General features: G+C 43.6%; 1 protein-coding gene across 5 annotated transcripts in view; it reads right to left on the bottom strand.

Moving 5' to 3' along the window:
• Window positions 1-721: 721 nt before the first annotated feature.
• SORBS1 (sorbin and SH3 domain containing 1) overlaps window positions 722-16,506 on the bottom strand; it is a 253,714-nt gene continuing 237,929 nt past the window's right edge. For 4 of the 5 annotated variants that reach the window (XM_011963926.1, XM_011963925.1, XM_011963927.1 and 1 more), the window contains 3 exons: window positions 11,152-11,210; window positions 7,282-7,394; window positions 722-4,089 (listed from right to left, as the gene is read on the bottom strand). In XM_011963926.1, the coding sequence (XP_011819316.1) occupies window positions 4,022-4,089; window positions 7,282-7,394; window positions 11,152-11,210 (240 nt within the window). In that variant the 3' untranslated portion in view covers window positions 722-4,021. Of the gene's footprint in view, window positions 4,090-7,281; window positions 7,395-11,151; window positions 11,211-11,939; window positions 12,000-16,506 lie in introns of all 5 variants that reach the window. The other variant, XM_011963923.1, reaches the window with a different exon arrangement.

The raw sequence follows: 16,506 nt of genomic DNA, 5'->3' as shown, positions 1-16,506 counted from the left end.
CCTTGAAAGAAGTGTAGGCCCCTCTCCTACACCTGTTTGAGGCCCAAGTACACCGAGTTACTCCAGAGGCAGCATTGCAAACTGGTGCTTTTAGTTGGAGGTGGAGGACAGAACCCAGGGAGAGAGGGTAGAGGCATGAGCTTTCCTATTAGGGGACAGATCCATGCCTCGTGTACAGCAGACCCCATCCCAGACTAAGATGGCGGTAGTTGTAGCCATGGGATGCCAGGGGAGACTGCATGCCTAGTGCCTTAACGCTTTGGTTTGGAGGAGGAAAAGGACAGATTGCATTTTTGCCCACCCATACCAAGAGAGGACTCACAGCCAGATTAATTTGATCTAGAAAAACAAAGTGCTATCTCATTTCCCATACTCATGTTTTATACAGCAAATCTAGACCTATTATACATATTTTATAATGTTTTACTTTTGTTTTTAAAGACATTTGTGCATTACTTTTGTTATCAGAACAAATACAAACATAGTTTAGAAATAATGGCAAAATGGTCAACAGTAATCAATTAATTCAGAGGGTCAGGAGTTTGGTTATTGAGAAAAAAGTAAGGTAAGAAGTGGTGTCTTCAAGGAGGTGGCAGAAGGCAGATGGTAAATGATTAAGAATGGAAAGGAGGGTACAAGAAATTGAAGCAGTGAATTTAAGCCTCATTTGAGAAGCTTGGCAAAGGAAGGAAAGAAACAATGAATGACCAGAACAAACACATGCCACGCAATTCTGAATAAAGTTTATTAAATAATATGTACAGCAAATGTAGTAATTCAACACATCTATTTATCAAATCAATCCACTGCAATGAAGAAAAATAAATGAACAGAAAAATCTATGTCTGCATAGGACATGCTCTCAATATGTAATTTAAATGGCAATACTTTAAATTAATTGGTTATATATGTCAGTTATTTTTCTTTCAGAATATAATCTTTTTTGTAGTAACCTATTCTAGCAATAGGACTTAATATGACTGCAGATAAATAGGACTGCAAAAACCAAAAAACCAAAATAATGAAATTAAAAAGGAAAAAAACTATAACTGAGATCATAGTTACCTTCCCTCCCCAATAGAATAATTATCGTAAATTTTAACACTTTACAATGGCTATTTTTGTGCTAAAAATATGTAAGTGAGTTATTTGGAATTCCTTCATTTAAATAAAAATGCAAAAAAACTTCATGACTTCCTTACTTTACCCCCTTCCATTCAAATTTTTAAAATTATTTTTCTATACAAGGTAGGTACATGGGCTATACAAAGTTAAATATACATATTTACAGTCCCACTTCTTAAGCACATGATTTTTTTTTTTCTTTTACTGATCCCAGAGAGACTGCAAAAGATAAGGAGTTTGGGGCTTGCCTTTACCTGGAAGCATGGCTAATATATCAAAATGTGTTGCAAGGCATGCCGCCAGTTAGTAGCACTTGCTATTAATAAACCTGTATAAACATTTCAGCATAAAAATAGGTACTTTATATTACTAAATGTCTGAAGACAAAAGAGCAATTGGAAACCTCTGTTCCTTGTTTCATCATACATAGGAAGGCGACGTGATGCAAATTTTAACACATGATTTCATTAAAGACGGGCAAATTGGTGAGGCATACCTGAATTTCTGGAGATATACAAATGCGTGAGGCTGGCATCATATGCAAATGTGGCTTTACAAATTGGTTTTATTTTCTAGCTGTATTTAAAGAGGTGTTCAAAATTACCTACTTAATCAAGAAGCACCCCTCAAAAAACTATTAGATAAGATAGTGTTATCAATCGTTTGCATCTAAAGACCAGGAGACACATTAGCCAATACATTCCAAAATCGGTGAAATGCTGCCGTGCAAATTGCACGTGCATATGCATTTTTACTATATTCCCTCAGAGACAGTAAAAAAAAAGAAAACAACAACAACAACAAAAAAAAACCAGTGCTCTTAGATGGTGGAGCAGACCTTCCAAAGCAATACGTCTTACTCTTACTGGGTCTTAAGGAAAATCAGGAAGTCTCCTTCTACCCAGAAAGCTCACCCCCTTCAGTTCCATAGCCTTTTCCCTTGGGATTAAGGCCCTGCTCTGTCATACTTAAAAACAAATGTCTGTGGGAAGAGGTAACTCATTCCTATTATCAATTATTTACACCTTAGTGTAAATGAATTAGTGGCAGTTTCTTTCCTGAGAACAGGATTTGAAAGAACAATAGGGAGAAAGTGAGGGTACTGCAGCTGTCTGGTGGAGGGTGGGAAGCTGGCGGGATCCTAAGATGGGTATTTGTGACAGCAGCTGAGCCACAGACATTGAAAACAAATTTTGCCTACCTGTAAAGACTCTAGACTTTGGGACAATGGTCCTGGGGTAATTCTGAGCTATATGCAGACAGCCAGGGCTTCCTGTATACAACCCTACCACCTATAATTGTTACTCCTATTTGTGAGCTTGGATGTGTATCCGTGGGGGAAGATGACAGTTGGGAGACTCTGGAAAATATTCCAGGTATTTCCAGCTATGAACTACCCTCAGACAAAGGTTCTTCCAGCACCCTAGTTGTTTAAAAGTGAGCTAATGGAGATGGAAATATGACAATGCTTTCGAGGATTCCTCCAGGGAAAATTCATCTCTTCCTCCCTCACACCCTTCTCAGCACTTATCACAGTCTCTCTTGATTAAGTTCATTTTCCTGTGTCTGTCTCCCCAATCACCTCGAGTTCCTGGTGGGCAGGGAATGGGTCATTTCTGTCTTTGTCTCACTCAGGGGTCTAAGAGAGGCCGATAAACGTCCTTGAGTTGGACAGAGTTGTGACCAAGCACCCCAGGTGTCACAGGGGCCTCTCTCTTCTGATCTGGCTGCCACAAAGAACAGACGTCCTGGTTGCTGCCGGTAGTGGCAGAATTGCTGCTTCAGTCTGAAGAGAAGCCTTGTCAGGGTGTACTCAGATTCACAACCCTGGTTACTACATTTTGTGTGATCCTTGAACTCCTACAGGGAGTAGATCTGGAGCCACAGCAAACCCTGGGCATGTCTTGCTTATGGTTGTCCCCTCAGCAGCCAGCGTACATTGCTGTATGTTAAATGAATGACTGAACATCATTTTTGGTTTTCTATGAGAATAGGCCTCCCAATTCCAAACTGTCCCAGGCAAACACAAGCCAGAAAAGAAAAGTTAGCAACAGTGCTCTGATAAACGCAGCTGCGCTGTCCTGAAGGTAACCATTTCCAAAAGCCAAGGATATGGGAAAAGAAAGAACCACAAGTGGCCTCCAGAGCCACAGGGCTTCCTGACTTCATCACTCAGAAAACAGACATAACCTATCTGCTTGGCCATCTGCTCCCCAGTTCTCATGGGCAAACCCTGTGTGCTTTTCTGTCTGAACACCAGGGCAGTCAACGGCACTGCTACACAGCAGGCTGAATGCATCGGGCGCCTAAGTTTTGCCTCCGTTTCCCCATCCACACCTCAGCAGGTTGAGTGAGGGATTTGGTCTTGGGGCAGTTTGGGGGACTCCACCTTTGTCTAGGGGACAGTATTGGCAGCCCAGACTGACCTCCAGCAGTTAGAGGATCAGCTGGCTCCAGGGGAGCTGGGAAATGGAGGCTGGGGATCTTAGTGCATTATTGGGCTTGAAGCCTTCAGGATCAATGATTCCTTTGAGATGGGAGCCCTCTAAGGCTGGGGCAGGAGGAGGCATTTCTGGCTAACTCTGATCCCGGACTATGCTTCAGGTCAGATTACCCAAGAGGTGGAGGGGAGGGGAAAGGCTGGAGTGGCTCCCAGAAGCGGCTAAGTAAATACAGTTTGTCTCAATTCTTTTTCTTCAGCACACTAGTTCAGCCCTGTCTAATACACAGTAACCTTAGACAGGCTTGGGTTTTAAACACAACGCTTCGCTGTCCCTGTCTTTTGCTTCTTACTTTATCCACTGTATTAATTTTCCTACTGACTCAACTAAAAAGATCGGTTCATGAATCATGCTTCATCCTCCAATAAAAATAATCTCCATGGTTTTCAGTCTTCTTATAGACACAAAGGTTTTACATAGTTGCCTGGAAAAGTACCAAACTGCCTTGTCCGTCTTGAAGTACCTATAAAAAAGCACACACATACGAAATGTGAGAAGACCCACTCACTTGAGTTGAGACAGCACGCTGCAGGGATGTCTGCTCAAACGCCCCTTGTTAACAGTCCTGCAGCTTACAGACTACCATATGGTTTCCAAAGTCCTTTCCCCTATCTTATCTCACTTAGGCTGCCAAATAATGCTGGGTGGTAAGCAATGTAGGCATTTCTAGTACTCTTGCTTTTCAGAAGAAGGAACCCAGGTTCAGAGAGTGGAAATCACATGTCTGAGGTCCCACCGCTTAGTAAGTATCAGAGGTAGAATCTGAACCGAGGTCTTCTGACTCCCAGTCCATTGCTCTTTCCAACACTTCTGCTTTGTGGAGGAATTCACACATTTATCTGACACAAGAACATACCTGGGATTTAGATTTTCTAAATCACGCAGTTTCTGAAAGCCCACTGACTATGGCCACCCATCAAAAGGAAATTCCTATCAAGCTTGTGCCTAAGCCCCCAGTTGAGTCCCTATCTTTGGTACTAACCTTGTTAGGGCTCCTGCTAAGCCAGGAGCATTGAGCCATCTGGGAACAAAGCCCTTCCTGGGCTGCTCCACAGGCAGCACTGCTGATCCTTAATCTAGTTCCTTCCCTTGGGATTCTCTCTCTAAAGCAGGAGTGGCAGATATATGTTGTATCATCATTATCCTCTCTTCAGCAGACATCCCAATTTGATAATTGCAACCTTATCACAATTGGCTTAGATTTGGCTTCGGAATCCTGTTGCACACAACATCTCAAGCAGCCACTACCAGTGGGTTGGAGTTAGTACCCAAAGTGAAACTTCTAAGCTAAAAAAAATATGTTAAAGCTTAGGACACCTAAAACATCTAGTTGAACTCCCACGGAGAATGGCTAAGAAGGTTAGAGAACTGAGATGGTAGGGTCCAGAGATAATAAGAAACTTGCCTAGGGCCACATAGCTAGTTAGCATCTTTCCTTATGGATGAGAAAAATGAGTTCTGCTAGGCTACTTTATTTGTAGTTTGAAAACGCTACTTTTCGAAGTGACTAAGAAGGCTGGGCATGGTGGTTCACGCCTGCAATCCCAGCACTTTGGGAGGCTGAGGCAGGCAGATCACTTGAGGTCAGGAGTTTGAGACCAGCCTGGCCAAGATGGTAAAACCCCATCTCCATTAAAAATATAAAAATTAGCTAGGCGTGGTGATGCTGACCTGTAGTCCCAGCTACCTGGGAGGCTGACCCAGGAGAATTGCTTGAACCTGGGAGGCAGAGCCTGCAGTGAGCCAAGTTTGTGCCACTGTACTTGAACCTGGGTGACAAACCAAGACTCTATCTCAAAAAAAAAAAAAAAAAAAAAAACAGTGAAGAGTTCAAGGATGCAAGGAAGATACTCATCCCAAAATATTTCCTTTACCCAGCTGCCTGGCAGGCCTTTGTTACAGAACTGGTGCTCCTTCCCACACCTAAGTTCTCATAAAAAAAAAATACACTCCCGAACGAGTTTAACAGTTAGTGCATACTAGCGCTGCACTCTCTAAAATGATAGCCACGCATGACTACTGAGCACTTGAAATGCAGCTAGTCTGAAACGAGCTGTGCTGTTAACTATAAAATACACATTGGGTTTCAAAGACTTAGTATGAAAAGATGTCTGTAAAATAACTCACCAACAATTTTTAATATTGATTACATGTTTAGATGATAGCATTTTGAACGCACTGGGTTTACAAAATACATTAGAATTAATTTCACTGGTTTCTTTTTACTTCTTTTCAATGTGGCTTCTAGAAAATTTTAAATTTCATACATGGCTTACACTGCGTTTCTATTGGATTGCGCTGCCCTGGAGTGGTCATTGACTTCTCAGACCTGATTTCTAATGAACAGATGACTCAAGGTAGTGAGGACCGTGGACTTCTGCGGACCTTGGGAGGATGGGGTAGTTCTCTAAGAGGCTGGTGAGCACAAAGTAAATCTTTCTGACTTCTCATTCATGTTGAGGTCTTGCTGTCCCCACCACCCCAGTCCTGATACTACTTTGCTTTAACAAAGCTTTGCCAGAAAAATCAGGGATGGGCTGGTCTTTGGAAAGAAGATGAAGGTAAAGTCACTTGTATGGGGAGAAACTGAGGCAAAGAGTGGGTCAATATCTCCCAACATTATATGCATGCCTGAGCAGAAAGAACACAGATTTCAGGAGAGATGGGTGGCCTGAGTTCAAATCCTGGCCCCACTATTTGCTACCTTGGTGATCTTCTTGTTTGGGCCTCAGTTTTTGAATCTGATAAATGAGGATAATTCTTATCTTACAGGGCTGTTTGTTGAGAGAACGTCAATAAAAGCATAACAAACACAGTGTCTGGTTTGTAACAGAATCTCAATAAGTTTGATCTCTCTCCTTCTCATACAGGCAAATCCTTTAATTAAGCAGGCTGCTTTGATTAATACTACTGAAAGCCTGGAGGAAACATGGTCTTTAGAATGTCTACACATATGCCTGAGTTTCATGGTAGAGACATAGGCTCAGTCAAAAATTTTCTCGTGTTATTTCACAAGGGTTTTAAAAATAAAATTTCCAGATGCAAAATAGACACATGCACAATATAAATGTAAGTGGAAACTAGGGCCAGGCGCAGTGGCTTACGCCTGTAATCCCAACACTTTGGGAGGCCGAGGCGGGTGGATCACCTGAGATCAGGAGTTCAAGACCAGCCTGACCAACAAGGTGAAACCCCGTCTCTACCAAAAATACAAAAATTAGCCAGGCGTGGTGGCAGGTGCCTGTAGTCCCAGCTATTTGGGAGACTGAGACAGGGGAATTGCTTGAACCTGGGAGGCAGAGGTTGCAGTGAGCCAAGATCACGCCACTGCACTCCAGCCTGGGTGACAGAGCGAGATTCTGTCTCAATAAATAAATAAATAAAAATAAAAAAATAAAAAATAAATGGAAACCCAATTAATAAATTTGACAACTGCTCTTCTGTGCAGCAGATTTGGTTTCAGGTTCAACATAAGCAATATCCACACCATCCTAATAGCAACACAGACTGGTGGCCCAGAATTCCCAAGGTTGTAAAAAGCTGAGAAGGCTCTTCTTTCTGTGCAGAGAAGATTGCTTTGCTTTTTGCATGGCTCTTCGCCCCCTGTTATTCCCTCAATACACAACTAGTAAGAAAAGCATGATGAGATTCTTACCAACAAACCATCCATCGTCACATTTTTCCATGACATCAACGATATCACCATCGCGGAGTTCCAATTCATCATCATTCTGTGGTATATAGCTATATAATGCTTGATAGCTAAATCTATACATGAAAAAAATGAATAGTAAGTGACTCAAATGTTGACAGGATTAAATAATGAATTTTTAAACTCCATTTCAAGTTCAATCAACATTTCAGTAGTGTTTCCTACTTATCAGTAGGGATAAAAGCATTTTATTGACTATTTCCCTAATAACTTAGCATTTGCAGAGATGCATTTCACATATAAGTTAATTAAGGCTGAGGGATGGAGAACTTCTGACAAGCAAGCCATGATCAGTCCTCTTACTTAGCTTCATTTGGTTACCACAGCCAAGCCTTTTCATCTAGAGCACCTCCCACTCTACCCCGACCTCTGCCTTTTTTTTCTTTTTTTTTGAGATGGAGTCTGGCTCTGTCGCCCAGGCTGAAGTGCAGTGGGTGATCTCGGCTCACTGCAAGCTCCGCCTCCCAGCTTCACGCCATTCTCTGGCTCAGCCTCCCGAGTAGCTGGGACTACCAGCGCCTACCACCACGTCCGGCTAATTTTTTGTATTTTTAGTAGAGACGGGGTTTCACCGTGTTAGCCAGGATCTCCTGATCTCATGATCCGCCCGCCTCGGCCTCCCAAAGTGCTGGGATTACAGGCGTGAGCCACCGCACCTGGCCGACCTCTGCCTTTAAAGCAGTGGTCCCCAACCTTTTAGGCACCAGGGACTGGTTTTGCAGGAGACAATTTTTCGACAGACGGGTTGGGGTCGGGGGGATGGTTTGGGGATGAAACCATCGGGATATTAGTTAGATTCTCATAAGGAGGGCGTAACCTAGATCCCTCACATGTGCAGTTCACAATAGGGTTCATGCTCCTGTGAGAATCTAACGCACTGCTGATCTGACAGGAGGCACAGCTCAGGTGGTAATGCCCGGGGATTGGGGGCCCCTGCTTTAAAGTAAACCAAGCCTTTTCCTTAACATAGGATAGTATATGTAGATTATGAAGCACAATCAGAAGTTATTTGGGCCCAGAGATATTACATTCTGGTCATACATATGGAGAGCATAAAACATTTGTTTTTTAAAAAAGTGTGTGTGTATAATGGCCATATATAATATATATAATAGCTATATATATGCTATTAAAAGTACATTCCAATTGCTTCACTGTTTAGCAAAACTATCTTGAGTTTCTTTACATGCCTGAACACATTTCATTCACTGCTTTTAAATGTGGATGTCATTTTTCTGAAACCCTTGAAAGCTTTTTTTCTTCTTTCTATCCCTGTGAGCATTGAGGGCAAGATTTTTATTTACTTGCTAGTTGGCCTAAGGCATTGGGTCTGTGCTGTTTTGTCTGTTCTAACAGCCACTGGAGATAGCTGAACTGCTTGTGGTGAAATCTGATCCTTGCTTTGGCATCAAGGAAAAGCTTTGTTTTTATTTATTTCTTCAACAAATACGTAAGAGGCACCTACTATGCACCAACTTCACAACTCTGTTTACTATTTTGAGACATAACAGTAGCAGGCAAAACTATAAATGAGCCAATCATCTACCATTTCCAGTAGATGTCAATGAATTCCAGTGTGTGAGCAAGAAAGACTAGAAACAAGCAAGTGGAGTCAGTTCCCAGGAACAAGAGGTTCATTCTGCTCTGCTAAAACCAAAGGGACAACTTTCCATATTTATCCAAATGTATTGATAATTTGGTGGATGGATCTGGTTGCCAGAAGGAAGGTCTCAAATGAGGAATTAAGAGATGCAGATCAATTTCCAATTGGTAAATAAATACTTTTTTTTTTTTTTCATGTTTCTGTATTTGCCTGCTGTCTCCTACTCAATCTGGAGTCCCCTACTGGACTCCCAAAACATGCTCTTGCCAGTTTCTTAGAATGCCTGGGCCCTTTAACTCCCACCATGGCTGCTTTGCCAGCCTCAGCCCTGGGAAATAACTCCAATATCTGCTTCTCTGTTTTCACTCCCAGACAGTGGCGACTGGCTGGACAAAGTCCCACACTCTTGTTGCTTGGGTACCCTAGTCAGCTCTAATTTGGGATGAACCTCATACTCCTCAAAACATTGTCCCATGGGGTCCTTCTCCCAGCTCTCCTGCCTCCTCCCCTTCAGATTTAAGTCTCTGTGCCTCCACTCACCTTCCTGCCTCTGCTCCCACACGTGAGGAAAGAAAGGTCCCTTCTCCAAGCCATGTTGAACCCCCTTCCTGGGCTCTTCCTTCACTTTCTTCTTTTTTTTCCCTTTTTTTTTAGACAGAGTCTTGATCTGTCTCTAGGCTGGAGTGCACTGGTGCAATCTCAGCTCACTGCAACCTCTGCCTCCCAAGTTCAAGTGATTCTCCTGCCTCAGCCTCCGGAGTAGCTGGGACTACAGGCGCGCACCACCACGCCCAGCTAATTTTTTTATTTTTGGTAGAGACAGGGTTCCACCATGTTGGCCAGGACAGTCTCGATCTATTGTCCTCGTGATCCACCCACCTTGTCCTCCCAAAGTGTTGGGATTACAGCTGTGAGCACCTGGCCTCACTTAGATCTTATTTGTGTTAATTGGCATTTTACTCTGGTACAAATGTGCTAGTCTCTGTACCCTAAAAACACCTCCCCTGCCTCTGCTATTCCCTTGATCTATAGCCCCCCGCCTTCCACTCACCATCGACCCTTCCTAACACAGCACCTGCTGCCACCCCTACTAACACCAACCCTGCCATATCAGAGGTCACCAGGGATTTTTCCAGTTACCATGGAAAATGCCTGGTGGAAATTTCTCATTTCCCACTCTTGGCCTCTCTGGGCAGGTGACACTGCTGACCAGATGCTGCAGCTGTTCTGTGAAAGCGAACGTCTTTAGACCCTCACTGGCATCTCCTGTTGCCCCTTCTCTGTCTCTGTGGCTGGCTAGGCTTCTTTACCTGTATCTCTGTTGGTAATCATACTCACTTCGATGGTTACAAAATGCCCACTGTGTCCTGGCTCAGGCCCTCATGGCTTCTTAGCTGGATTGATGTCTTCTAACAAACATCTTTGTCCCTGGTCTATGAAACCTACCCTCCACTCTGTTGCCAGAGTTATCTCCCTAAAACAAAATATGATCAATATGTTCCTTACTTCAAAAACCTTCAGTGGCTCCCTAGTACCTACAGAATAAAATCCAAACTTACTTCAACTGCATTCTGGAATCTACCGTCTGGTCCCATCCCACCTCTGAGCTTCATCTCTATCTCTTCCATGAAGCATATGCTGCAGCTACACGGGCCCTTTCAAGTTCTCCAAATACACCCACTCTATGCCTTTGCACATGTGGTCTTCACCTCTGGGAAGATATTTTCCTCCCTTTTCTAGCTCTCAGAAACCAATTTGTCTTTCAGTGTTTGGTCCAAATCTCTCTTTCTCTGTGCACAGAGTTTTCTCCTATGTGCTTAAAACATAGGAGGTATCCAATAATTTTTTATGAATGAATGAATGAAGCAACCCTTTCATTCATGGCTGGTCAGAATTAACCATTCCTTCCTCTAACTTCCTGCTACACTAGCACTGAAACCAGTCAGCACAGCTCTCATTTGCCATTCTACAGCAGTTAATGTTTACCTGTCTCTCTCTCCCAGCAGTCTACAATGGCCTTTATTTACCTGCCACCTGTTTTCACCTCGGCTGATGCGGAACATGTCCTTCACTAGAAATCCTTAGGAGAGAACCTGGGAGTAATTCACTCATTTCTGCAAACAACTGCCCCATATTCAGCCAGTGACCCACTTTCTAAGACCAACAGTCCTCTGAGAACATGAGAACTGAAGTTCACCAGGAGTACTTACAAATCTTGTGAGGTTTGACTCCTGTCGGGGGTGACTCTTCGCTGCTGGGCTTGAGGTTGCTGAGAAATGATTAAAGATGATTTATTGTCAGAAGGGGATACCTTGTGATGAAAGTCAAGGGGATGAGAAACAGTGCTGCAGTAATGAACAGATTTTTCGGCAATGTTTATGATCTCATTGCAAACCGCTTCCTGTGAGGTGGCCCCAAGATATCCAGAAACCCCAATAAAACAGTCAACATGGGGACAAAAAAAAAGAAAGAGAGGAAGAGATGTAACATTCCAGACGAAGCACATAAGTCCAGGGAAAAAACAGAGTTGAAGATCCAGGTTAAAAAAATAGATATTCCAGTAGTGGAGTGCAGGAGGGATCCAGGCGTAAGCATGGAAAAACAGGTAAGATACAGAAGAATTTGGAATTTAGTAAGAATATTAAAAAAAAAAAAAAAAAAGGAAGCAGCATAAAAGCCTGTAATTAGTGAGTAACTGTTACAAATGGAATACTTTAGGGTAGAAATGCAAGTATGTATCCCCAATCATGCACTAATACATTAATTTAATCCCACATATAGGCAAAGTAGAAATATTGTCTCTAAATTCCTCTGCTCTTTACCAGGGGCTGGGGGTAAGGGAGTGGCCTAAAATCTCGCTCTACTACAATAGCCACAGAATTCTTGTAAATAATGTTTCTGTGGGTTAACCAGGCATCATTCTAGTCTAGATTCCAAAAGTAGGATCAGTAAAAATTCTCTTTGGAAAGGCTGCAGTCTTATTCAACAGGCATCTTACCACATAGCTCTTTTCAGATTCTGTGAGATCAGGTCCTGCTCTCAATGAATGATGAGAAAGCTGTGATCACCAAGCAAATTATAAGGGAGACATTTTAGCAGATGTCACATTGGAAAGGATTCAAAATAAAAGCATGAGCAAATCCACGTACCACACCATCACGCTTGGATGACACCGGATACTGGCGGCCTATGGCCACCAAGTCTCCACAACAACACGGTGGGTGCACAGAAGAAAATGCAAATGTAGAGTTAGAAGCAAGCATCTGGGAAATGAAATGGGAAACTGGAAACATGGCTGCAGTGAGGTGAGGATGAACAACACAGGGTCCCCAGATTGGTAGGAGAGAGACTCAGAAAGGCCATCTTAGCCATGTCCCTTCACACATATTGGTCCCCTCATGCTCAGCTAGTAAGTATCTAGGGAAGGCTGCTGAACCCAAAGCCAGTTTTGGTTATTTTGTTGACAGGAAGCCCCCTCTAGCAGAGCAGGCCCGTAGAACCATCAGGTCTGCTGTATGTCAGAAACTTATAAAAGGGAATAACATTTTGAAAACTTCCTTGGTAATATTTGAAGTATCAACCAAGACCATTCCCCTGGAAAAATCTGCAAATGACACACTCCAGTGAGGTATGAGATGAGTTCAGATAGCTTGTAGGACAGAGCTTGCTTCCAGAAATAGGACTGTGTGTGACAACACTGTCACTCTTCACTTACCAACCCAGGTACCACATGCTGACATAGAAACACATGGTCAAGCAGACCCGCCTTTTGAGTGGGGCTTCCATTGCAGGGGCCAGGCCTTCACTGGAAGAGTGTTTAGAACCATGTCCCCCAGAGAGGATTCAATTCCAAGCTCTAGGAAGTTTTTCTAAATAAATACCCTGAAGAGCCAACCTTGAAAAAATCCTCCAGGTAACATGTAATAATAGCAACAGGCCGGCCAGGCATGGTGGCTCATGCCTGTAATCCCAGCACTTTGGGAGGCCAAGGCAGGAGGACTGCTTGAGCCTGGGAGTTGAAGACCAGCCTGGGCAACAAAGCAAAACCCCATCTCTACGAAAAAAATACAAAAATTAGCCAGGTGTGGCAGCATATATCTGTAGTCCCAGCTGCCTGGGATCAACTGAGCCAGGGAGATTCAGGCTGCAGTGAACCATGATTGCAACACTGCACTCCAGCCTGGGTGACAAAGCAAGACCCTGTCTCAAAAAAAAAAAAAAAAAAGCAATAGGCCACAACTCCAGGGCCTTCTAGACAGGCACTTAGAAATCTTTTGTGGGCCGGGCGCGGTGGCTCAAGCCTGTAATCCCAGCACTTTGGGAGGCCAAGGCAGGAGGACTGCTTGAGCCTGGGAGTTGAAGACCAGCCTGGGCAACAAAGCAAAACCCCATCTCTACGAAAAAAATACAAAAATTAGCCAGGTGTGGCAGCATATATCTGTAGTCCCAGCTGCCTGGGATCAACTGAGCCAGGGAGATTCAGGCTGCAGTGAACCATGATTGCAACACTGCACTCCAGCCTGGGTGACAAAGCAAGACCCTGTCTCAAAAAAAAAAAAAAAAAAAAAAAAAAAAGAAATCTTTTGTGTATGACCCACTTGTTTCACAGAGAGACAGAGAGAGTGAGAGCCTCCCCTGAGGTCACACAGCAAGTCAGTGGTAGGCTTTTCTCCTGGCTTCATCTATTGTCCCATCTGACCTTGTCTTTCATCCTCAGACCATCTTCTACTTTACAGAGTGTGCTCATTGACCTCCCCTTCAGTGAGTCCCTCAGAAATCCTGGAGTCAGGAAAGACAGGGTTTGTCACTGTTTTGTTTAAAAACCCAGGAAGCTGCTGCTCAAAGGGGTTTCGTGCATTCCTCAACATCACACAGCAAGTAAGAGGTAAAGTGGCTTGGCTGCTCTTTCCCCTCCACCAGACCACCCCCTCACGTTCACCTCCACTGGAAATGTCTTCATCCGTTAGCAAGCCCTGCAGGACTAACTTCCATGGCAGGCATCATTTCAGTACCCCTGTCCTTTCAGGAAGCCTCTTCAAGTTCTCCAAGCCCCCTCTAAACTGCAACCACTCAAACCAGTCATCTTGCACTCTGACAGGAGTAAAGGAAGAGGCAGAACTAAAGGGGCCATGTCATGCTCCTACTACAACGACTCTGGATGTTAGGTCTTTGCCGGGTGACTGGGAGCTGACCTTGTGTGGCTCCACTTACCACCCACACTCCACTCGTCGCCTCTGGATTAAGGTGTCCGTATCACAAAGGAAAGAAATGGACATTTCCAAGTAACCTCTATGTGGGCTTTCAGAAGAATGAAACTCACTCTGGGCACCTTGAGTGGGTGATAATGATATGCAGATTTTAACATGACAGAAGGGAGAACTTCCAAACAATCCAACAATACAAGGGGCTGCCACAAGAGGAAATGAGTTGGCTGCCATGGCGGCTGTTTAAGCTGAGGTTGCTGTGGACTAGAACTAATTGGGATATTGTAGAGCCATCCTTCTTAAACTTTAGTGTATATATACATATCACTTGGGATCCTGTTAAAATGTAGACTCTGACTTGATACACCTGGACTGTATTGTGAAATTCTGCATTTCTACTTGGTAGTACTGACGCTGCTGGTTCACAGACCAACTTTAGGCAGCAAGGGTGCAGAGGACCTCAACTGCCCTACACTGAGATTCTTTGGCTACAGTATGCCAAGACTGATGGTCTGGGTCACACCTCATGAAAACAAAAGTTCTCATAAAAAATAAAATATTTCCAAATTCCAGCTGGTGGCCTCATGACCTCAGGTCAAATGCAGTACAAAAAAAAAAAAAAGAGAGGATATAGACAATCTCTTGGCAAGATCTCCATAGCTTACAGAAACCTAGCATCCTTCCACTCAACTTCATTCATCCCAAAGGAGTGACTGGAATCAATTATCTGGCAAACAATTTGGTGCTGAAAAGAGGATCAGTGAATCAAATACAGTAAAAAGAACCTGATATTTTACAAGGATATATAGGTCCGTTACATACCTGACTTTTGTATGTAACTCTCTGACTTGAGGAGTGCAGAATAAGGAATTTAAGGAATTTAAGGCTTAGAGGAGTTCCATCCCAGGCACTACTTTTTTTTTTTTTTTGAGACAGAGTTTCACTCTGTCACCCAGGCGCAATCTGAGCTCACTGCAACCTCCGTTTCCCAGGTTCAAGCAATTCTCCTGCCTCAGCCTCCCAAGTAGCTGGGATCACAGGCGTGGGCCACTACATTCAGCTAATTTTTCTGTATTTTTAGTAGAGATGGGGTTTCACCATGTTGGTCAGGCTGGTCTCGAGCTCCTGACCTCAAATGATCCACCCACCTCGGCCTCCCAAAGTGCTGGGATTACAGGCGTGAGTCACTGTGCCCGGCCCCACTTCTATACTCTTGTCCTTTTGGGAAGAGTCTTTGAGTTCTCTAAACCCCTTCTAAACTACAGTCACTCAAACAAGTCACCTCAGGCTCTGACAGAAGTAAAGGAAGGGACAAAATGAAAGGGGCCATTTCATGCTTCTTCTACAATGTCTCCGGACGTTAGGCCTTTGCCAGGTGGCTGGGACCTGACCTTGTGAGGTTTGCACAAGGTAGTGTGAGAGCTGAGCCCTTTGATGTCTAATCTCCATATACCACCTGACACCTCCCTCTTGGATCATGATTAGATTGCTTGTGTAACTATGATAGCAATACCCAATTTCTGCCTTGTCTGAAAACGGGCACTACCTATCATTTCTCTTCTTGAATACTTTTTACTCTAGGTGTTCAAAGACATATCCTTATATAAAAGGTACGGTGTATGGCAATAGCATCCAATCATTAATTGTGAACTGTAGTACCGAAAGGGATATTGATGGCCCACCTTGTACCTTCCTTGGTCTCAGTCCATACCCCAAGCTAAGGATAATCATCATCATAGCTTTAACATCTGTATAGTACAAACCTAACCCCATTCCTGAGAGGTAGGAATGACTGAGTGCCTCACTTAGCGTTTGTTGAATAAATGAAGGAAGAAGTCAAGATAAACATTCATTCTATTAGCTAAGACTCAATTTCTCTCTGTTTAGATTTAAGTGAAATAGCTTACATAACTGAAATGTAAACCAGTTTTGTTTTTTTTTCAGGGGACGGAGACGTGGCATGGGGGTAGACAGACCCTCAGTGGAAATGGAAACCATCACTATCCATCACAAGAATCAGCCCTTCATTTGGAAGGCTGCTTATCCTCAGATTTTTTTTTCCCCTCTAGGTATGTTTTCTTTTCCTGTCCCCATTTTCTAACCACTTTACAGTTTTGCATAGTGCTTCTTCTGGATCTGTCCTGTCCAAGATGGTAGCCAGTAGCCACAGGTGGCTGTTGGACACTTGAGATGTAGCAAGTATGAAGTGAAACGTGTTATGTGTAAAAATAGACACTGGATTTCAAAAACTTAGTACAGGCTGGGTGCTGTGGCTCAAGCCTGTAATCCCAGCACTTTGGGAGGCCGAGACAGGCGGATCACGAGGTCAGGAGATCGAGACCATCCTGGCTAACATGGTGA

Source organism: Colobus angolensis, unplaced genomic scaffold (genome assembly GCF_000951035.1).
Source record: "Colobus angolensis palliatus isolate OR3802 unplaced genomic scaffold, Cang.pa_1.0 Scaffold630, whole genome shotgun sequence".
In the NCBI taxonomy this organism is placed as follows: domain Eukaryota; kingdom Metazoa; phylum Chordata; class Mammalia; order Primates; family Cercopithecidae; genus Colobus; species Colobus angolensis.
This window is presented reverse-complemented; position numbering and strand designations above follow the sequence as displayed.